Below are 22,525 nucleotides of genomic sequence, written 5' to 3' on the forward strand. Positions count from 1 at the left end.
TTTTTGAGTATTAAATAAACACGCATGTTTTATTAAAGATTCACATTTAAGAACTGTGAAATAAAAACTCTGGAATGTGATTACACAGCCAATAAAGACAAATAAGTAATTAATACAGTTTCCTTTTGGTTCAAATGAAAGTTTTTACATTTACTGAAAATAATCTTTTAAAGCAACGGACGAAAAAATTCTCAACATTAATGTGATTTAGCCTCTCAGATTTGTATTTTCTTGGGTGTAAAATACTGTGCACATATGAAATTACTAAATTCTGAATCATGTTTTTCCTTTAAGCTTACACTTTTGATCAATAGGACATTCTGATTACGATTCTTTATTGATCCGTTATTTCTGACACCACAAACCTGTAAATGCAAACATTTATGTCATTTTCGTAATAAGTAGCAAACATCTTCTCATATTCACCTCTGAAACCGAAAACGCCGACCTGGCAGAGCATCTGCAGATTGGAACTAAACCAACACGTCTCTGTTTGGTTGTCCCTCCCCTCCCTGCTGTGATTAACCTTGTTTGACAAATACGGCTCAGGTCAGAGCGGAGAGCTTGTGTGTTAAGCCGAGAACCACTAGAATAACAACGCCAGATTACATAGCTGCTCAGGTGCGTCGTACACCTCAGATTCAACTTCACTGGAGCAGATCTCCTATTAGATAAGTCAACACAATCGCATAGCTGCACGGAGCGCCACAAAAGGCTTCGGCAAACAGCCGCAGACTAATGAACTATTAGCTCGTCTACCTTCGTCCCACAGCCTCACTTCCTCTGGCCAAAGCTTCATGAGCTCCTGAAGCCAAGTGAGTAGAAGAACTGTGTCAAAGTTTGAGCAGGTTACTCCTCTAGTCAGTACCTGACTCGCAGGAGGCGCTAAAGGCAAACGCAGCCAAAGCCCAGAAGTTCAGGCCGTCTTTGGTTCCTCACTGAACACAGACCACAGGCTGATCCTCTGGTCTTTGGAGCCAGCAGCCAGCAGCCTCTGCCGGGGGTCCTGGTGGTCAGAGAAGGCAACGCTTTGCACCATATCTGTGTGGTACTTCAGCACCGCCAGCGGCTGCAGCTTCTTCCACCCGAATATCCGCACGCGGTGGTCCCAGCCGGCCGAGGCCAGGAGTTTATGGTCCCCTCTGAGGCAGAGCTGGGAGACGCCGGGGTTGACCAGCGTCACGCAGTCCTGGAGCTGTAAAAGCCAAGAGAGGGTGTGTCTCAGCAAGACAACATGAATGCACATATTACTAATGCACGTTCTGCACCTGCACACAGAAAGATCATTTGGAGAGCATTTGCAAATTTAAAACAAATCTAGCTTTTGGAACTGTGTAAACCTAAAAAAAAACCCATGTAATCATGATATTTATGAAATGAATTATAAAAAACAAAACAAAAAAAAAACATCAGACAAACAAGACCAGCAGGTTTGATTGTTGCTGTGTAGGAAAGTGAAGCCAAGATAAACACGGAGGAGCTCTCAGCTGATCTGACGGCTGAGGCCAGAGCGTGAGGTGTCGGCTGAACCTGCCCTTAGACTCCTTAAGCTCAATCATCAGCCATAAAACATTACGGCGCGGGGGCCGTGAGCGGATCTCTCGGCGTGCTGTTATTTGGTTAGGAGTAATGGAGGCCTAATCGGGAGACACGACAGGGCTCGAGTTGCCTTTGTCGAAGGCACCGTGTTGATGAAACGCTTGTTTGCCGAAGCCTTGTTGCTTTTAAGCGCTTCGGATGAATTACGTTCCCAACGAAAAGTTTGGTCGGCAGGAGAAGAGACGCAATAAATAACGCGCTGTACGTTTGCCTGTTAAAGATTAGACACAGCTCCCTCTGATCTATAGCGTCCCATGGCCGGCATCAATCTCTATAAAGGGGCAACATTTTGACATATTTTAACGGATGGTGGTTCAGACCAGGATCTGAAGGGCCTGCTGTGGTGGGCATTCCTGGGGAGCGAACGTGCTCTTCCTGCAGGCAGGGGAGCTCTGCGGGGCCTGAGGATGTGACACAAACATCTGGATATGAGGGCTAAAATCAAGCTGGACAGCGTAAAATTGACTTCATAAGCTGTGTCTGGGGAGAGTAATGGCCTCGGAAAGGAGGAGACGCTGGAGAATTTATCTGCACGCTCCTGTTCCGGGCAGGAACCGTCCACCCAGCTGCATGTGGAAGATATAAGCCAGGTACTCAGAGCCCGAGCGAATAAAGCGGAATGCTAGCGGGAGAGGAATGCCATTGATCAAAACAGAGAGCCCCGTTCCCAACAAGCTGCCGTGCGATTTCCTTTCTCCATCTTGTCCATCGGCCCGTCTGTGCTGGTCCTGCAGCAGAATGTTGGTTAGACCAAACAAGCTGAATATGCTGATACACAGAATCCTGGGGGGGTGACAGACTGTTTGGATCTTCGTTATTACCTCAAGAAGTTGGTATGCCCCTGCCTCTGTCCATCTGGTTTGCATTACAGCCCTGATAATGATGGGTTTAAGTGTCTGTTTTTGTTTGTTTTGCTTCCCTTAGTTTGTGTCAGGAAAAGGCATTTGTTTCATTAAAGGGTCAAATGGAAGTAGTAAACAGCTAATGCGGCATGAACGGTCAGTCAGCAGGGCTGGATGGATAATTGTTTTTACTTTCCACAGTCTGATGATGAGATCTGCGTAGTTTAACCGCTCTGAGCGTTTCAGGGAAAAGTGCCATGGGAAATTTCACAAGATCCTATTGTTTAAAAAACAAACTACCGCTCATTTTGACTTTGATGCTAAGCTAACTTTAGCTGGCTGGCCTTTTCATAATGATATAAAGAGAGTGGGAAGACAAAATTACATAATTCTAATGTATTGTAAAGCTGTCCAGAGAGAAACTCCAGGGTGAAAGCAGCCATGACATGAACAGAGAGGGACTGTTGTGCTCTCACCAACGCATGGGGCCGACCTGGCTACCAAAACAAAAACAGAGAAAAGCTCCGATTACGACACACAGAGGGATACTCTGACATTGTTTCCTGTTGGGGATCCATTACGCCACCATATCTTTACAGAAAAAAACCCCAGTTTTACAATATTAATGTCCAAAAACGTAAGCTTCTTACATTATCTTTATGTAGCGATGGAATGTTAATTCCATTTTCAGCAGCATTGTTTATTGTGGGATCGTACCTCTGCACCATAAATACACAGCCCACTTTCAGCACTGCCATTAACCAGAACTTTAGGTGGAATGAAATCCGTTCAGTCCAACCGGGCAGTCGCGGCCCGTTTCATCTGACGCCACATTTTTCTTCTCGTTTCTGTTACCATCTCACACAGTGAAGGGCTTCATCATTCTGGAGAGCTTCTTGCTGGAATTATATTTGTAGCCTTCTAGAAAAGAGTCAGTTCTGCTCAACAGCTGGGCCCACTAGGGGTTTTTTTGTGGCGTAAATAAGATCCAATGTCAACTCAACCTCCAGAATTCTCTTTTGTAGCATCTCACCAGCAGAGGTGGTGTTCAAAAGGAGTGTCGACTTGGCAGATCCCGCTCAAGTCTCCGTTTTTCTCCCCCTCGGTCTTGGCATGGATGTTGGCCTTCACACTCACCCAGTGAAACGTTCCGTCATCGCTCACTCACTCCAGCCGAGCGGCTGGGAGGCTTTTCACAGGTATTTCTGACACGCCCTGTCCCTGAATCACACTCGGCGGAGGGGAGATTACAGCCTTTTGTCACCTTGCCTGTAGGAGCTTGGCTCCGGATGACAGGAGATGGATGTGTCAAACAGCTGAGTAACCCCATTCAGAAAAGAGGGAAGATGATAGAAGGAAAGGTGCCAAATAAAGAATGCGTGCTTTTGACTATGGCAGGCACTCTCGTGAAAACCTTGCACAGTGACAGTCTGATTTCATGTCTGCTGTTGATAGGAATATTCATTTTAAAGTGAAGAACGTGAACAGGGCCTTGTCCCTTGAAAATCAAAACTTATATTTAAATTAAAAGCAAGACTTTGGTGACAGTTTGTTGGTATTTCTTTCTCCCAAAAATCGTTTTTAAAAAGGTTATGGTTGTACTGAGAGAATACGGCTGTGAGGAAAGGTGCTGGAGGCCGGGGTTCCACCTGTACAGACCTGTCATCAGTCACAGAGAAAAGCTCACCGTCAGCCATGCTTGATTTACACTGCTAATCTTCCTCTGCCCCCGCCTGCTCTCTTTTTCCACCCTGAGAGCTTTGCCTCTTCCTTTGTGGAAGAGGCCTTCGCTGTGCTTGACACTAGGCTGGAGTGGACACCTCAATATACGTCCATCTGGCTTAATAGCTTGGAAAGCCTCAGACATCCGCGCCCTCGCGGCCTCAGCCCTTAAAAGATTGACGGTAATGTGGACTAGCTAAAAAGGAGGAAAAAAAATGCTGCAAATGATACTTTCCTGAACTGAGAAAGCAGCGGTCCTGCCAGGTCAGGCAGCAGATAAAGGCATCTGGGAGCCATGTGTAAAACGTTAACCTCCATTCCTGAGGCTATCTGGTTTTCTCTGGACTTGATAAGCTAACTTCACAGCCTTTCGGCTTCACTAAATCATAACTGCGCTGTGTAGTGTCACATTCAGTTTGCCCCGGGTTGCGGAGAAAGCATCCATCTTCCCTGCCAGCCAGTTCCACCATGCTGGACTGTATCTCAGGGTTAATTTGTGGGAAGTGGGAAGCTGCGGCACTTACAGCCTCCTCAGTCTTTATTGCAGCCTCCCACTGTGAACTACTGTTCCCTTTACAGCAGATGTGTTTTTTGTTTGGTTAAGGGGCCTCAGAGGTTTTGATATTTTTATTGCCTCTCTCGGGTTGTCCGTCAGGCCCCCGAACCTGGGCCGGCCACCCCGCGGGTCCTCGGCTAGACAAAAATACTTTTGTGGGAAGAACTGAGGATAGCTGTCTGGACGTCACACCAAGTTGCACTTCGGGATAATTTAGAAGTCCCGGTTGGATCCTTTCCCTCTCTGTGTGCTTTTTTCCTGTCATCCTCATCCTGGATTACACACTGAATCAATATTTTGTTGCATGAGGAAAATAAACTGTATAACCACCGTCCACATGGTTTCAGTATATTGAATCAAATCCTTATGTAGTGTTTGCAAAAGGGCATTTTTAGCTTCAACAAAAAATTAAGTTTTGCAAATATTTCTAATTCAAGCATTCATTTGTCTAAAGCCAGAAAAAATAATATTGCTTTTGCAGTGGAACGGCATACCAGACTGTTGTGCATCAGTTCCTCTTTATTGAATCGGGGTGGTCGGCTGCAGGATGGGACCGCTGTACTTCTAATTATTTTGCTGTGGCGGGCAAAGCCGAGTGTTTCCGAGTATCCCAATATAAAATAAAATGTTACATTATCTAAAGTCTGGCTACAGTACGTGTCAGTGAGTCAGTGTGTGGGTGGTTTGAATGCAGAGTGACGGTCTGAGCCCAGTCCTTGGCCCTGCCAATGCTGTGTAACCAGCAGCTGATTTATGGCCTCTGGAGCCCCGCTGAGCCGCTTCCTCTCCGGCCCCTCTGCGTTCTCTAGTGGAGGCTGCAGAAAGGTGACGCTCTTCACTGTTACTCTTGTGCTCGATTTCACGACTATTTGTCGTCCTTGTCGTGTGACAGCTTATTAGCAAACAGGAGGGTCGCGACCCTGACGGGGGCATTTCAGTGGGATTGGGTGAGATGTTGCAAAGCGAAAATATTTCACGTTACTTCAAACAGTCATAATAATGTAATTGTTTGATTTCAATAAATATCCGGTGCATAAGTACACTCTGGTTATTTTAGTTACTGCACCTTTATGATCAATGTAACTGATCAAGGTCAATAGTGCCAATTCAATTCCAGTGTCAAAGCTGCCATATTGGCAAGAAGCAGCAGAGGAAACACAGGCGTTAGAAGCTTCTCTTCCATTTCTTAATGACAGTTGTGGCTCTTGGGCATCTTGGCTCAGAAAATAACTTTTAAACACAAAATCAAACAGAAGCTTAATTAATTAGACAAATTACACCAGTGTTTACTTGCAATCCCGTGACATTGTTGCTGCTGCGGGCCCGTAACAGAGCAGACAGCACTGCTACCCCTGAAACATTTCTGCTGCTGACCTGTAGGTTCTGTTGTCTGTCCAGAGCCCAGGAGGCCAGCTTCTTCTCCGAGGAACCTGAAATGCCCCTCAAACGCTCGGTGTCAAAGGTCAGGCACATGACTGGCTCGGGGTGGGCTTTGGCTGAGCTCACAGTGGACCTCTGGGTTACATCCCACAGCAGCAGCGATCCGTCCTCATATCCAGCCAACAGAAGAGGTCCAGAAGTAGCGTCTGTCTGGAGCAGAGGGAGGATGATAAGAGAAAAGATGAAGACAAAGAGAAAAGAAGATGTGAATGCAGAGTGGAAACACTGTGTGGAGGTGGCAGCCGAGTGGAGCAGAGGTTATCATCCTGGAAGCTCCTGCTGACACTCAAGGCTGTTGTGGGCTCCATTCATCAGCCTGCTGTGCACTTTAAAGAAAATTCATTACGGCATAGCTCACTTTGCTCCTCATCTGTATTACTGACCCCCAGTCAGTACAAAAAAATTACAAATGTTTCACTTCTGTTTTCAACTTGGTTGATAAGGTCATATTTTCACACTATATCCCATTTTAGCTCATTTATTCTGATTCTTAATGTAAATATCGAGTTTCTATGATGTAAGCATTTGCACCAGTGGCATTAAGGACTCCATACCGTCTGGAATTTTAGGGGATATTATTATCTTAAGTAACTTTAGCTCCGACTTCTTCTACAACATTGTTTATTAATGTTTATCATAGTTTCTCAGACTTTAAAAAGAAACGACACAGCTTCATTAGCTATCCATTCAATCATTGGCATTGGTTTTTACATCCTAAAACAAACTCAAGTCTGTACGCACACGACACTATTGCTTCATTTCCATTTTGCCCCGGGATATTAGAGACCCAACCGCAATGTTTACAACTGCTGGAACCATCAGCATCACATGAAATGAGCTGAAACCACATACACAAACAGTCATGAGGCACAAAACCAGAACCAGCATTTATGTGGAACACAGAGACCAACGCAGTAAAAGGCTTAAAATGAAATTCTATTCATGCAGGAGGTGATAAACCCAGTAGATGACACAGGTTCACAGGCATCAGCTCTGCGCTGAGGTTAGATCTGCCCTACAGTGTGTGAAATGGCATCCGTGGAGATGCTGAGCCGTCTGGAGGAAACGCGGGAGAAGCGGACAGGGAGCGGAACAATTCTGGGCATACACGTTAGTCACCTCCCTGCTGTTCATCTGCATTCAGCTGTATTCTTTGTCTGTAACCCAAGAAGGATGGAAAAGCACACGGACTCTCAGCACAGACATAAACTTGTTCCCGACTCAGTTTGCAGTGCCACTAACCCACTGGTCAAATCACGATGCCCTGCAGAAGCAAGAAAGAAAAGAAATCTCTTCCATGTTATGCTACCATCCATCTTCAGTTCCTCTTCTCACTTGACGCTCTATATTTCTCTTCTTCCATCTTAAAATAAATTCTGGACATAGCCGTTTATTTCACCCAAACACGTCAGCGAGGACGAAGGCGAAGGGATTATAAAAACAAATAAAAACAAGTAAAAATCAGTGGCCCCAGCAGGAAGCAGGTCTAAGCGTTCCAGGCTTGGGGCCCTCCATTTCACTTAACTGTAAGACCTCCCTGATTGATGATGTCATGGGTCAGAGGTCAGGGCATCCCGGGTAGACACCTAATTCATTATATCCTCCACAGACCTTTCTAGAAGAGGGTTTTCTGCTGGAGTGGGGCTGGGAGCTCTGGGAGCAGATTCATCACCAGAGAACAGCTGGAAAGACAGATGGATGGAAGCTGCTTGAAGAGATGGGACCAGAGCAGGGTGTAATGATACCGGGCCTTCTCTAGACTGGCTACTACTCAACGTGTTAATAGACATGTGCTCCATTTTGTCATTACGGTAATTATGAGCATCGTTATTTCAAGCAAACTTTTCAAGGCAGAAGATTAAAGTTCTATTTTTTAGGCCTCTTTCGAGTCCGACAGTCACTCGTGCAACCAGATGCTAGTTAGGCTGACAGCACGAAGGAAGTCGAGGTGGTTTTGTTGACCTTCACGTAAGTCTAAGACACTTGACCTACAGATTTTTGCTATTTCTTCTAATGAAGCTATAAAACAAAATCTGTTTTAACCCATTAGTGTTGACCTGCTTACGCCACTGCTGAGGAGATCTTTACCTATTATCTGCTATGCCTTGTGTTTGAATTGAGAATGAAAATAACTGGATGTTGGTCATTTCTAATTTCCCTTTACTTCATTTTCTCTTTTCATCAGTGATCACTGCCAGTGTCAAATACTATAGAAAACATAAATAACATCTCGGTGTAATTAGAGGAAGCGTGTGGGCACCATCCAGAGTTTATTGTATACGAAGCCAACACTTCTGTCATTTCCTTATGTGGGAAGCTAATTCCGAACTGGAGACCAACAGCGTGTGTGCTCATGGAACCGCCGCAGGGCCTGCTTCCACATAAGGAACCAATCGTTTCCTCTGCTTTTCGTCCTGGTCCTCCATGATGTCATGGCCACGAGGCAGAGAAGTGATGAGCTGAGAGTGATGGATATCTGTATAGGAACATTTCCTTTTCCCCGCCAGCCTCTGTTCACATTAAACGTCTTGCACATCATACATCAATACCATCCCCCTGGCCAATTCACCTCCAGACCCATATGTGGAGGCACTTTCTTCTTTCATTATTCACTTCTTTACAGTGAATCTTATTGAGGAGGAAAAATCAGAGAGCTTTGCCACCTTTTAGACAAAAGGAATGATGAAGGGAAGCTGAATAGAGAAGAAAATGTGGTTTAACACCACATTTAATCTTTTCCATAAACGCTAGCAGGAGAGAAGGCTTAAAGGAAAATGATAAATCTGTTGGTGAGTCTGTTTTGGAAATAATGGCTAATCAGTACTTGTCTCGGCCCTGAGAAGAACACAGAGAGGGATAGATGGTGAGAAGGAAGATGATTGTCAGTGCCCTCTTCCTGATGCATGTGTGACGGTGAAAGACAGGGTGGGGACAGAGGTGATGGTGGCAGCTGCTGCCTCCTGCTGTGTGAGGTTAAGGAAACAGTGGGTAGCGTACAAGCATGTGATGTGAGCAGCAACATGAACAGTTTCTCATATGGCTGACAGACAGAGTCACGGGTAATGCGTGTGTGAAAGACAGGTAACACACACAGAGCAGCCTTTTCTGTCTTTTCCCACTCCGTAGACGTCCCTAGCTACGCGCTCACTGTAACAGATGTCTCGTCCCTGTGAGGAATCAGCTTGAAATGATTTAGAATCACCTAGGCCCTTCTGCTTTGAAGTCTGGCAGCTGCCTGCACGGTATTACGATGATATTTTATTCATTCATAACAATATAATTGATCATTATGTTTCCTGGCACTCAGCGTTGAACCGGCATGGGTTCATAACTCAGATGATGAAAGGCGGATGTACTGTCAAATCAAAGGCAGACGGAGAAGAGAAACACAAACAGAATGAAGTAGTTGAGCCGTTTGAAAAGGTTTACGTGTCTGCAATAATTTCACCTTTGTGACTTTTTAGCTGCACTATTGCAGGCTCTAATTAGAATTACAGGAAACAAGAATGCGTGCACATCACATAGAAAAGAAGCACTTTCTCCATAACCAAAGAGTTAATATTTAACCATTAAAGTAATTACAGGGTCTCCTTATTTGTTGGAAAATAAAATCTTTCCTGGAGCATTTACCAAACAGAAAGCTAGCTTTTTGACTTGAGTTGGATGTACAGCTGCAGGCTGATATATGGCTGTGAACCCCCAGCCCTTCCAAAATGCTCTAATTACAGTAGAGCAGCCCATTGCCAGCTGAAAAGAAATGCTTGGAAAAATGGCTCAGGACAAGTTATAAGGCTGTAAATCATATACTGCCTCTTTAATGTTCATTTTTGTCTACTTCTATTGTTGTCACAGTAAATCAGAAGGAAGCAGCTCAGCAAGGATTGAAAATAACGTGAAATGAGCTAATATAGGTAAACGTGGCGAGCATCTGGGGGATGCGTGATGCTTACCTGAAACAGCTGGATACACATGACCATGCCCAGCTTAGCATCCGGTACCAAGGTGCAGACCAGGGTTTTACTCGGGAGCTCCATAATCTTAATCTGCATTGAACAATCAGGAAAAAAGAAAGTAAATGCATCCCAAATTTCTCCCTTTATATCAATCACACGCACACACACACAATCTACAGTAAACCATATATCCACAAGCTGCCTGTCAAATGAGGATTTGCTTGTGTTGCAACGACCTGAACTTGTCAGCAGTTCAGGACCTCCACAGATCAGAGGCTACTTGACCAGCAGCCCATGCAGCACAATGCTGTCTATAATAAATCTGGCTAAACCCCGAAACTGTGACTAAAGTGGTGTTTTCCTGTACACACTGGCACTGATTTTGATAAAACACACGCTCTAATGAAGCCAGTGATAAAGCGCGTGTAGCCAGATCACTACCAAAGCTTGTTTCTTCGATGATCCACATATTCATCCTCATTAGACCTCAGCTTAAACATCCCTTTAAGGGAGCAATCAGTATTTTAGCACGGGGCCACATCTGTCCTGCATGTTTACCTCTGCGTGCCTGACAAAGGGCCTTTAAGGACTGCTCTGTGCCTCAGGTGATCGTGGTTTCGTATGTGAGATCACACTGCCCATAAATAAAACGCCCACAGGATTAATTAATGTTTGTGCTGCAGGAGCCGTCTGCTGGCAGGAATCTCACTGTGAGCAGTAAACAGTAAAACCACCTGAAGTAGCCAGGAAGGAAGTAAAGGTATTTTGTTTTCTTGGTTGCAAATATGCTATTGCCAACAGCAAGTAAATCAAACCATTGTGCATTATTTCTGGAAAGACAGCTCACATTTCTTATAAAACAGTTTAATTCACTGTGTGTTTATTTGCAGACACATGAAAGATGTTGTCTCTGCTGTTTGCGTCTGTGGAGCAGGGTGGGAAGAGTGACAAAATCAAACTGTTGTGGGTTTTGGTCTACCTCACATGGGTGTGTGTGTTTCTGTCTGGCTGTGTCTGTTAGGACAATGGCATTATTGAGGTGCTGGAGTCACAGGCGCCCTGATGCCTGGCCTGCAGGACTGGGGTTAGCAAAGGCACGTTTGGCTGGATCAGGTGACCATCCCGACCCTTTCAAGTATGGCTTCTCTACAACGGAGCAAGTAACATGAATCTGGAGCCAATAAAAGAGGGTTGAATCGCTGGCTGTCCTCTTCCCTAAACCTGCTTTGGTCCAAATGAACAGCAAAGGATTGTGGGTGTTGAGCTTTAGCTGTAATATCTTCTGTGATCCTGTTGCATGCAAATTCCTCAGTCTAGGAAATCCATGTTTGACTATAAGATTAGATTTTAGAGGTGCATGAGAGTCTGTCACACCTGCCTTGGTAAAGGTGTTGGAAGGTGTCACCAATCTATCACCAATATCTAGAGCAAAAGGACGTCTAACTTAATATTAGAGATACACATATGGGACGTACCACAATACATCCATCTGTACGATCACGATAAAACTGGAAAGATTGTTCTTTTTAATGGTTCAACCAGTTCTTGATCAGATCGAACATCCAAAAGAGATAAAAAGTCACAAATATTTCAAACAAGAAAATTGCCAAGAACCAGTTAAGACTCACACTGATGGCATATACGTCAAACAGGCTGCGACGAATGCGTCTGTTAAATAAATATTTTTATTTCATCAGGAAATGTCCTACCACTGATAAGAAAATACATGCAAATGGCACCTTTAATCTGCCTGTTTGTCACACAATTATTTAATGCTGTAGGAACTAGAGCAGATGAAGGTTCTCACCTCCTCTGTCTGCTCTCCAGCGAAGGCCAGCAGATAGTTTCCAGGGTTCATCTCCAGTGTGCAGCACTGACAGAAACCGACGCTCCCCGTCCACACAGAGTCCACCACGTCGCTGCGACCCTCAGTCAGGTCCCACAGGCACACCTGCATGTCCCGGCCTTGACTGCTCCCATCAACGCAGAGGCATAAACACAGACCGATGACTATACATCTGCCGTTTCTTTTGGTTTCCACAAAATTACTCGTGGAAATGTAAAACAACTATCAGGACTAATACGGACAGAATCAAGATATTAAGACAAAGCCTTTCACCTGATGAGTGCACTGGCTGTCTGCAGCGTGCTGACCCAGATGACAGAATTCCCTGAATGGCCTTCCAGGATCTTCTGAGCTCTCCTGGTGTTCAGGTTCCACATGTGGATCTCACCTTTCCCTGAGCTACAAGACCCAACGGGTGATTTCAACAGACTGGAAGTTATGAATCATGCAATTTCTGCCGTGCAACATTTCTCTGGCGACTTGTCGTTAAGGATGTTAAAGTTTGAACCTTTTTGAAATGCTGATATAAATGACTAACCCAGAGAACAGGAGCGGGTAGTTCACATCGGTGCAGCTAAAGTGGAGCGTGTTAAGGGGCGCTCCAGCCCCCCTCAGGGTGTAGACGGGGGACGGTGGCGAACGAGACATCCTCAGATCATAAGCAGTGGAACCTACAAATCATGACATCTGTGGGAACAGACATGGAGAGTGGAACTGGAAAAGTGACAAGTAATTTGGAATCCGAGTTCCTACTGACTTGGCTGTGCTGGCAAACACTGAGCAGCAACAGCAAGACGCTCCTCGCTGCCTCGAAGCCATTCCCATCCACACAGGAGACACCTGCGTTAATTTAATGTCTGTACTTTCTCTATTGTTAAAAGTAGCTACAAAGCCTGTGGCTCTGTCTCTTTCCGTCTTCCTGCAACTCGTCTACACCTCTCTTACTCAATGCATCATAAATCACAGCCGCCGACAGTTTAATTACTGTAAACAGACGGAGATTCGAGTTTCTTACCCGTTCTGCAATCAACAGCCGTTGTCCCGGAGGCAGAAGGAGCAGATCAGGCTTTTATGCTGGTTGTAGGCTGCTCAGAGGAGGAAACAGAAGAAAGGATAGGGAAAAAAAAATCAACATTAAGATATAAGCAGTTATACGGATGTAAATGACTTCAGAGACCTTCCATGCAACACCTGACAACACCACTGTGCAAATTTCAAATAAATACGACACCTGCTAAGTGTTGTGAAATACAACACAGAGATAATAACTGTGCAAATCCGTTTCCTTTAATTAAATAACAAGTTGTGTGTCGTGAGAGGCAGATGAAGCGAATTCCATCAAACAATAAGTTCAGGGCAAACTGTTTTACAAGCAACAAGTAAATGTCAGTGATTAAGATGATGCTACGTATCCTCTCCTCACCTTCATATAAGTCATCCAAACTAATGAAGACAGCCTCACTAATAAATCCTCTCTAAATGCCCCCAAAACACTAAACAACCCCTCCTCCACTTTTACTTCTCATAACCCTTGCTCCCTGCAATCAACAGACATTGAAACTGGACCCCAAAGCATTCAGTGGCAACTCATTTCAGGAGGTTAGTGGTTAAATTGGCCATGTAAATCTGTGAGGCATAGAGACAGGGAGCTCAACACTCTCTGACTGATTATATGCACAATTCTTCATTCCAGTGGATGCACAGTGGCAGCTCACAGTGACAGCTAAACTGACAAATTTGCTTCTAGAAAATATGAAGAAAGTGGTGAAAAATGTCAATGGTGGGTTTTGAGAAGGTCTTGAAGTTAAGCTGCCTGTTCTAAGAATGTGTGGGTAAGGCCACATTCCTGAAACACAGTCCTTGTGCAAGAATGTAACAAGGTGAGACTCATCCTGATAACAGGTGGATTACCCATTCCTTATCATCATCTCCAAGAAGACCGACACTGTCCTGTGAGCAACAACAGTAGTCTGAGACTGGCTGTTTTTATTTGCTCAAAAGTAGGGGGCTGGAAATCACTGATCATTGTCAAACATGGTCGGCCAGTGGGGAAAGTAATGATATTGAAAAATAATGGCTATACCCCCTCTTTCCACAGGCGTCAGCACACTGAAAACCCCCCAACAATAGGTCTGCTGCGCTGACTGCAACTGAGTCCCTGCAAAAACCCAAATGCAAACATGGTGGCTGCCCAGGAAGGGAGAGCAGGACACTGTAAACAAACAAGACGGTGGCAGGATGTCACTCAAATCTATTTGCACAGACCTTAAATTGTTCTCTGCTCACAGGGAGAAGCAGCAAAGCAAGTTGAGTTGGGGCTTGAGATATCTTTACACTTATTGCAATATACATGTCTTTAGAGAGTCAGCCTGCAAAACTGAGCATGGTTATCGACAGTGCAGAAAGACACTGGCACAAAAACATGTTGCGAGTCAAAGACAGGAGTTTTGAAAGAATAAATACGAAGTATCTCAATCAACATCTCCACCACAACAGAGCTTCTTTCTGAAGGCAGAAAGAACCATAAATAAGGAGCAGGGGGCTGGTAAGCATACACAAAAGAGAATTTGTGGCAGATGTCTCAGTTCTCTAGACTCAAGACAGGCAGATAGGAAAAATGACTGTACTTTGTAGCTGCATGTTTTTGTCCTGAAGTTGTATGAGACAAAAAAGCCAAAAAAGTGTCATTGACAAAATCATTACCAACCATTATCGAAGGAGCTATAACCCTGCACAAAACTGGCTTTATGAAATTTTCTAATCTTCTATGAAGATAAGAACATTTCATAAAGGCCCAATATAACCGGGAACTTTTTTGTTGATGATTGCTTTCCAGATTCATCTCAGAAATCAGAGAGCTGGATAACAAGCTAGGACTAATTACACTTGTGTGGTGGACAGTTCATAATAAATCAAAGTGACTGATTAATATACCTGAGCTGGCCATGAGAGCCGGTAAGAAGAGGCAGGAGAAGAAGATTGAGGCACTGCTGGCCCTGTAACAGATAAGACAGCTCTGAGTAATCTGACTCTAAGTCTGTGGATAAAGGCAGTTTGTCTCTTCTTGGGCCGTCTGTCCACACCTACTGGGCAATTAGGCCTAATTATGAGAGAAAGGTCCGCTTCCCCTTCATGTTATTAAATAAGAGCCGGGCCGCTTCGCCAAGCATCTCTCAACACCAGCAAGGGGCTGGCGACCTTCAGATCAAACGTAGCCACTATCTGTGCCCACCCCACCACCACCACCTTGACTGCTGCCCTCCACAGCATCGCTGCACATGACGGGAGCGGAGAGGGTATTCCTTATGATATGGGGCATCAAAGTGTTGGGGTTTTTTTTGGAGGGGGGGGGGCATCCTGTCCACATTCCTCTGTTGGGTTTTTAGTACTAGTATCATGTGATCTGCCCCGTGTCAAATTTGGCCATTCATAAATAAGAGCGGGAACGGTGGTGGCAGTGGGGGATATGCAGATCACAGGGGTTTATTACAGAAGCTTCATAAAGCTGCAGCTTCACCGGAGCCATTATGGAGGTATGGTATCCTGAGATCATTCGCTGATATCTGCCTTGTCAAATATGAAATCTGAGCTGTGTGATGAAAACGAAAAAGTAGATTACACATAAATCAAGAGCTAAATTCTAGTTTCAATGATGGGCTTCAAAAGGCGGCTTTGACAAAAAAGTGTTTTGTGTCAGAAATATGTTTGGCTTGCAAAAAAAGGGCAACATTTTTGAGGGCCAGAAGCTTGATCCATCCCTGCCCCAGATATTACCCATTCCGTTGTTCTGCATACCTATCAATCTTATCTGCTATTTCCCAGCTTTTCACCATCTTGCCAAGTGGGTGCTTCCACCTTAGCAGTGGGCGACCTGGCTCTCCAATCGTTAGTCAGCCCTTCCCCCAACAAATACGGATACATCTGAGGAGGAAACTGACCTGCCAAATAGAGACGGGGGTCCATTATAAAAGTCCAGTTACACAAACAACATGGGAAGTGGCGAGGAAGAGACACACCCTTTATTGTGTCTTGGTGGGGGTTATCTGGACTGGATAAACAGTCCGGCTTCAGATAGCGGCTGAAGTCCAACACAAGTGCTCCAACACCCACTGTCAGTCACAGATCCAATGAGTAGGAAGAGGTGGCATTGTTCGTGTGAATAGCGTGAATGCTAAGCAGGGGCCATAGCAGATAAGGGCTAAATGCCTTGTGGGTGTCATTCAGGCAGGCACTGATGGAGCACTGTGTCAGAGGGTCCTGTTTTAGGAGGTGCTGAATGTGGTCAACAGGTACCAGGAGCCTTATCTGTTTGTATTATCATCCATTTCCTCCATGAGGTCATTTACCTGAACACAAAAGGATAAAGAGACACAAGAGAGTTGACAGCTCAAGTGTCATCATACATCGCCACATTGGTGAAGGGCCTGATGGCGTTCAGATTGGGAGGGATTTTTTGGTTCTTAATCCAAAAATGATGAAAATGATAGGTATTGTGCCATCGTCACACTAAGACACCATGTCACAGCAAAATGAGATGTTACACTTTGTCAAACAGCACATCCTTTTGTGGTACAACTGTCTGTCATCTTCAGGGGTGTGATGAGTAAATTCCTGTTGACCAAGTAATGGATGGTGAAAGACTTGTCACCCTGGAAGTTACGTGTCCAACTCTACAGCTTCCAGAGCAGCATGGTAAAAATCAAGAATAGTGCAAATTATACATGGTCTTACTGGAGTTAAAACCTTAAAAATATCAATATTAAATTTCACATTTTTTACATCCGCAAAAGGCTCTTCAGTCAAAGCAGATGAAATAAAAATGATGATGATGACGTTGGTTTAGGTACCAGCATGATACATCATTAAGATTATTGAAAAGGGACAAGTAGACACATATCTTTCAGTTGTACAGAGTTAATTTAGTCATTTAGCGTCTCAAACAAGCCTGTTGTTTATGTAGCTTGCTAGGAACAACTTACAATACCAGACTTTTATGCCGTTATTAAAGGCCACTCGTTACCATTGAGTAAAAGACATATGCTACAGTTTAAAGGAGCTTTAGTAAAAATGAAAGAAAATTATATTTGTGATAGATACCGGTGTTTAGACACTTGTCAGAAGAATCGAGCCATTCCTGATAGAAGGATCCAAACTATGCGCCGGAGAGTCAAAGGACCCACAACTACAGAGTGGGGGTTGTCCAAAAATGTGCCTGTATAAAAATATCTGTGTTACGTCATTGTGCAGCGCAACCTGCCTCTCTCTCTGTACTTTGCATTCATGCGCAATAAACTGCATTTTTGATACATATTTAATAACTTGTTTAATTGACTACATTATTGGAAATAATGCAAATGTAGTCTGAATGTGAATACATGTGAAAATGTTTCAATTTGCTGAACTGACGAAAATTAATGATAAACATCAAACTTTTACTTACAAAAGGCGCCTGCACGAACAGGAGGCTCTTTATTTTTGCTTCATCCTTTTCATTCTAATGGAGAAAAAGAGACAGAGAAAACCCATGGGCTCTAATCCACTGAGCACACAGGCCCCTTTCATGGGATAGACCTTTATTTGTTCATTCCTATCATGGAGAAATGACCCAAAAGCCCATCTAGTCCTGAGCTAGAAGATTATATGAAACCAGAGTGTTTTAAACCTCTTCTGTGGCCGTGGATTATATTCAGTCCACCCCTCCACTGCACTCTGAAACAATAACGAAGAAGCTGGTTCAGAAAGAGGAGGGGCACAGGCACAACACAAATACTATCATATAAAGAAAGGATTAACAATCATTGTAATAAGTTTTGGTAGCATCAAAAGATTGTTTTGATTAAATATTTCCGATATATCCCCAGATTTTACCTCTAAAAATCACGTGCAGCTAACGAAACATAAAAAGCGTCGGTCTGTGAGATATCAGCCGTGGGCTTTTGACAATTAGTCTAAATGGAGTTGGTGGGACAATACCCCTCAGCAGGAGGTGGGACAAAGTCCGTGCTGTCTTGCATGGATAGATAACATGACCTACCTCATCATCAATTATTCCTGGCATCTCAGCTTCCTCAGAGGTAGAGAGAGTGTACCAGACAATGCCAGGGTGTGTTTGAAAGCTACAGCCTTGGTCACCTTGAGGAGGAGGAAGGGTGTGTAGCTGACAAGGTTGAGGTTTATATACAGTATCAACCTTCTGACCCGAGAGACAGTGCCCTGTAAGGAAATCCCTGGAATCCCACTCTCACCCCAGCTGGCCCGCTGTGGGGGCAAGCAGGTCGCTTTACAGCTCATCAACAGATTAGAAAGGCTGCAGTTCAGCCTGAGCAGCAGTCAGAATGCAGAGAGGCAAAAATAAACAGAAGTGCTGCAGGCATCCCTCTCACCATGTGGAGGCAAAGGGACGAAGAGTACGTGGTCAGAGACAAAAACTACTGCGAGGAACAATCAATGTGGCGACTCCTGAGAATGACCATAAAAGAATGGATACATTTTCAGAGAGAAGGTACCCTGAATATATGTAGGGAAAGAAAGATCAGTTGTACTGATGTGTCAACCATCATTAAGTGGCAATTTAATTTTTGGTTGAGATTTTATGCTAAGATATGCTAGGCAGCTGGTGCCTGATTTAGAATATAACCCGGGTTAAAATCAAATGGGCTCTCTTGAATTTTTATGAGACAGAATTGCCCTCTAGCAATAAAAAATGTGACATGTCCTGTGTTTTAATCCTCATTTCCAGGTCCTCTCCTGCATAGTTTAGAAAGGCCACATGAAAGGATTTTGTGCAGCTCTGTTTCTCTGGATCTTCTATGGTGTCAGTTGATGCATGAAGTTATCAGCAGAGCAGATGATAGTGTGTATGGGAGTGTGTGTTGACTGTGCAGGTATCATTAAACATGACGGTGAGGCCTCCATAGCTCGTGTTTTCCTTGGCCATCAGTGCAGGTGTGAATGGAGAGAACTCAGGGAGGTGAGGAGTGAGTGGCCTGGATGTCATTTTGAGGGAAAAGGAAAATACAGCTTTAATTAATGAATTGTGGTTTGTAGCAGGACAGAAGAAAGCCTGGTGTGGAGGCACTATCAGCACCACAGAGCCATCCTCCCTGGAACAGTAAGAAGAGGAGGATTCCGACGTCAAAAGTTATTATTCTTATCAGCTCTGTTTGAAACTCCTCAGTGATGAAGCTGTTTCTCATGGTCACGATCACTGGCATCAGCAGACGGGAAAATATTATCTACTGCGTGACCCCCTTCGCTCAGGAGAAAAAGATTTTCTTCAGGGTTTTTTTTTTGTAGTTTGTAATAATAATGAAATTAATAAGGTTGACCAACCTATGTAAAAAAAAAACTAAAAAAAACGCTAAACTATCAAGAGGGCCACCAAAGTGTTGGCAGGCAACCAGTAGAAAATCATGAAACTGAATGCACACAAGTTTCTGCTTGATGAGCGCGTCCTCGTTTCCAGTTGACATAGAACCAAATTCTTTTCAGAGAGACAGATGACACCCGATCTAAAACTGCCTGGACATACACTAATGACCACTCTCGATGCTGCTCCTGCTGCGTCATTTGTCACAGAGGATAACATTCAGGTCGAAGGTTACTGAGTGACAGCTAATTACCCAGCGGGGTGTATATACAATGGTGTGTGTGTGTCACATAGTTTGCTGGAGTGTCGTTCCTCTTATAGGACCGTCTGAAAATGTCGACGTTGTTTTGAGACTACAGAGCAGATGGAGGGCTCTCCACAGCTTTATTTTTAGGCCAACGGGATAACGGCATCATCGCAGCGGTTCGTGCGTGAACGTGTGGCCATTTGAATGTGAGCTCACAGGACCGCTGCCCCCGCAAATTCACATTTGCCCCCCCCCGTAAAACATGCCATGCAAGCCATCTATCACCAGGTCATTGATCAACAAATAAACACAGAGGTATAAGTGCAGCTCGGCAGCAAAACGGTCATATACACACTGCAGGAAGAGCGAGAGATACAGGGAGAGAGGGAGAGAGGCTCAGTCAAAGGCTGCTTGTCCTGACACACAGAGCTTTTTATTGGCTAAACAAGAGAGACAGAATCAATCAGAGAGACATCGACAGCAGCTGGAGGGCGAGTCCAGCGGGTAGGCTGAAACTCATGACAGGACTGTCTTTGCAGCTCATTGTGCGTGTGTGAGTGTGTGCGCTGGCAGACGTGGACATCAGCAGGAACTTCGATCCCTGCCAGTTACATGCTCAGCTCAGGCCCAGGCAGTGTCTTAATGCTCCAGCCAGATTCTGCTGCAGACGGAGGAACTGGAGGTTCTTTGATTTATGGTGATGTGACTCAAGCTGATAACACCAGAGCACCAGAAGACACGTTGGCTGAAGGACACTGTCGACTCAGTGCTCACAGAACCGCTACTTTTCTTTCTGCTCTTATGAAAAAAAAACAACTAAGAACCACATTGTTTCAATCCAGACTTCAAAAGAATTTTTTAAATAAGAAAAGCCAACAGGGTTCAAACGAGTGGAAGCCTTGTGATTACATTACAGTTTTAATACACGTAGAGTAAAAATTAAGATCAAATAAAAGCACAATTTTTCAGCTAATTTAAGCTAAATTTATCGGAAAGGGCCTGATGTTCACTGAGGATTAATTTAGTGGTGTACAGCCCTAAAACTGACAGAATTGGGTTATTTTGAAGAGTAATTATCCTAGAGAAGTTCATCATCCATGTATCCTCTCTGTCCCAGTATAACCAGTTTTACCTCTCTGTCCCAGTATAAGCAGTGTATTTATGCTCCTCAGCAACACTGGTTGAGGGAGCCCTAACCAGAGTGCTGGATCAACATCCAGCCTCTTTAAAACCCTCCTCAGATAAAGGCTACTGCAGCAGCCATGTGTATTAAATCCAGGCCATTCCAGAGGGTATCCTGTTCTCATCAAGGAGCAGATAAGCCCATTTCACAGCCCCTCACCTCCACTCAGCTACTGATAGGACCCCACAAGGGCAAGAACTCACCTCTGGACTTTGTTGCCTCCTGAAAAAGGAGTCGCGACAGGAGGCAGTTGACTGGGGTGTAATTGTAAAAGCTGCAGTTGTAGAGATATCAAAGGTCTTTTAGACCTTGACATTCCAAACAGAGTTACACTGCAGCTCTTTGCTTTGCCTCAGTTTGATACCAGACATTACTAATGGTCACCAATTCGGCTTCCTCTTGAAGAGAAAGTCACCACTGGATTGCACGGCGTCCATTTGACTTGAACTTGTTGAGATGACATGACACACTGGGTCACCTTGTCTTTGAGGTCTGAAGACCCTTTCTCCCTCTCTCTTTCTCTACAACGCTAAGCTTTATGAGGACCCCCTCCCACGTCGAGGCCCTCCAGAAATCTCAGGGTGACAGTTCTTGAGCCAGACACTGGCAGTACACCAGAGTACTCATCCCTAAAGATAATCCTCACCTAGCTTGAGCATTTCTGTTACGAATGTCATCTTTTGGCTCATGTTTACACAGGTTATGTGCAGGTTTCTCCTCTCCTCCCCTAAAGCTCTGGATGTGGGCCTTTAGTGGCATGTGTGTATTTTAGTGTTTGTCTGAGGGCTCTTCTCCTCCAGCATAGCTGCTGGAGCTCAAGACCTGAAGCCACAAAGGCCCCGTGAATGTCTGACTCACAGACAACTGTCAACGTTCAATGGGCCGGATTAAGATGGAGCGCAGGACCGAGCGCACCCTGACATGTTGACATGTACTACTAAGTGCATTTCAAGGCGGATTTAGCTTGTTTGCGCTATTGTGGAGGGACAGAAGAGACAATTGCTGAATAGGACTCACTGCTGAGGCGGTGGGTGAACTTTAGTCCCGCCGTCTGGGTCAGGACTGTCTTCATTCTCAAGGTGAGGGAGGCTGCTGATCCCGAGAAGGTTCGGGGGTTTCAGAGAGTCTGTCCTTAACCAAACAAACACAGTGGAATTTCTGCCATTGTTGGTGCAGAGGTTTGAGTGACAGGGTTGCGTAGTAGAGCTGCCTGTCAGTCCGACTGACTCTGGGTCAAAGTGGGATCACCCCTCCTGACACACTCAATATTAAGACTTGAGCATCTCCTGAGGATGTCAAAAAGCAAGAAAGTGGACCTCTTACCCATCACTCTGGGATACAAGCAGTTAGGCTGGAAGCCACCCAGGCTTTAACGTGCACTCTTATAATGAATCGACATTGCTGTAACCTTTGCTGAATGTGGTGTCGCTTTGTCCAGCTGGAATAAACAGCGACAGCCCTCAAAATGTAGCCTGGAAAGCAACTTCCTGGTTAGAATCCCAAATGTGATGGGCAATTCCTGACAAAATATAGAAATCAATCCAACCTTAACTCCAGTTGTTGGGTGTCACCATTGGTGTTAATATTCTGGGAATGGTTGATGCTCCTTTAAAATGTGCAAACTAAATGCTGCTTTAAAACAAATTACCCCCCCCCCCCCCCCCCACTCTCCTGACTACAGGCTACAATTTTATGTTTGACTGCAGCCAACTTGGCTGACACCAAAGTCCTCTAATTACTTTCTGTTAAATTATTTCCATAGTTAATA

The 22,525-nt window shown here is 44.6% G+C and overlaps 1 protein-coding gene across 6 annotated transcripts; it reads right to left on the reverse strand.

The window, feature by feature from the left end:
• gnb1l (guanine nucleotide binding protein (G protein), beta polypeptide 1-like) lies at positions 1–17,183 on the reverse strand. 6 transcript variants are annotated; one of them, XM_057033018.1, is made up of 11 exons: positions 17,056–17,148; positions 15,975–16,304; positions 15,754–15,896; positions 14,893–14,954; positions 12,974–13,043; positions 12,497–12,645; positions 12,232–12,357; positions 11,920–12,082; positions 10,110–10,202; positions 6,094–6,309; positions 1–1,195 (listed from the first exon to the last, which is right to left on the reverse strand). In XM_057033018.1, exons 6-11 carry the CDS (start codon positions 12,604–12,606, stop codon positions 917–919), a joined length of 987 nt encoding a protein of 328 aa, XP_056888998.1. In that variant the 5' UTR covers positions 12,607–12,645; positions 12,974–13,043; positions 14,893–14,954; positions 15,754–15,896; positions 15,975–16,304; positions 17,056–17,148; the 3' UTR covers positions 1–916. The 6 variants fall into 6 exon arrangements, with proteins under 6 accessions (XP_056888998.1, XP_056888999.1, XP_056889001.1 ...); XM_057033019.1 differs by lacking the exon at positions 15,975–16,304 and having other exon boundaries at positions 17,056–17,115; XM_057033021.1 differs by lacking the exons at positions 15,754–15,896; positions 15,975–16,304 and having other exon boundaries at positions 12,497–12,629; positions 17,056–17,183.
• Between the last annotated feature and the right edge of the window lie 5,342 nt (positions 17,184–22,525).

The sequence above is a fragment of the Takifugu flavidus genome, chromosome 5, assembly GCF_003711565.1.
Source record: "Takifugu flavidus isolate HTHZ2018 chromosome 5, ASM371156v2, whole genome shotgun sequence".
NCBI classification, from domain to species: domain Eukaryota; kingdom Metazoa; phylum Chordata; class Actinopteri; order Tetraodontiformes; family Tetraodontidae; genus Takifugu; species Takifugu flavidus.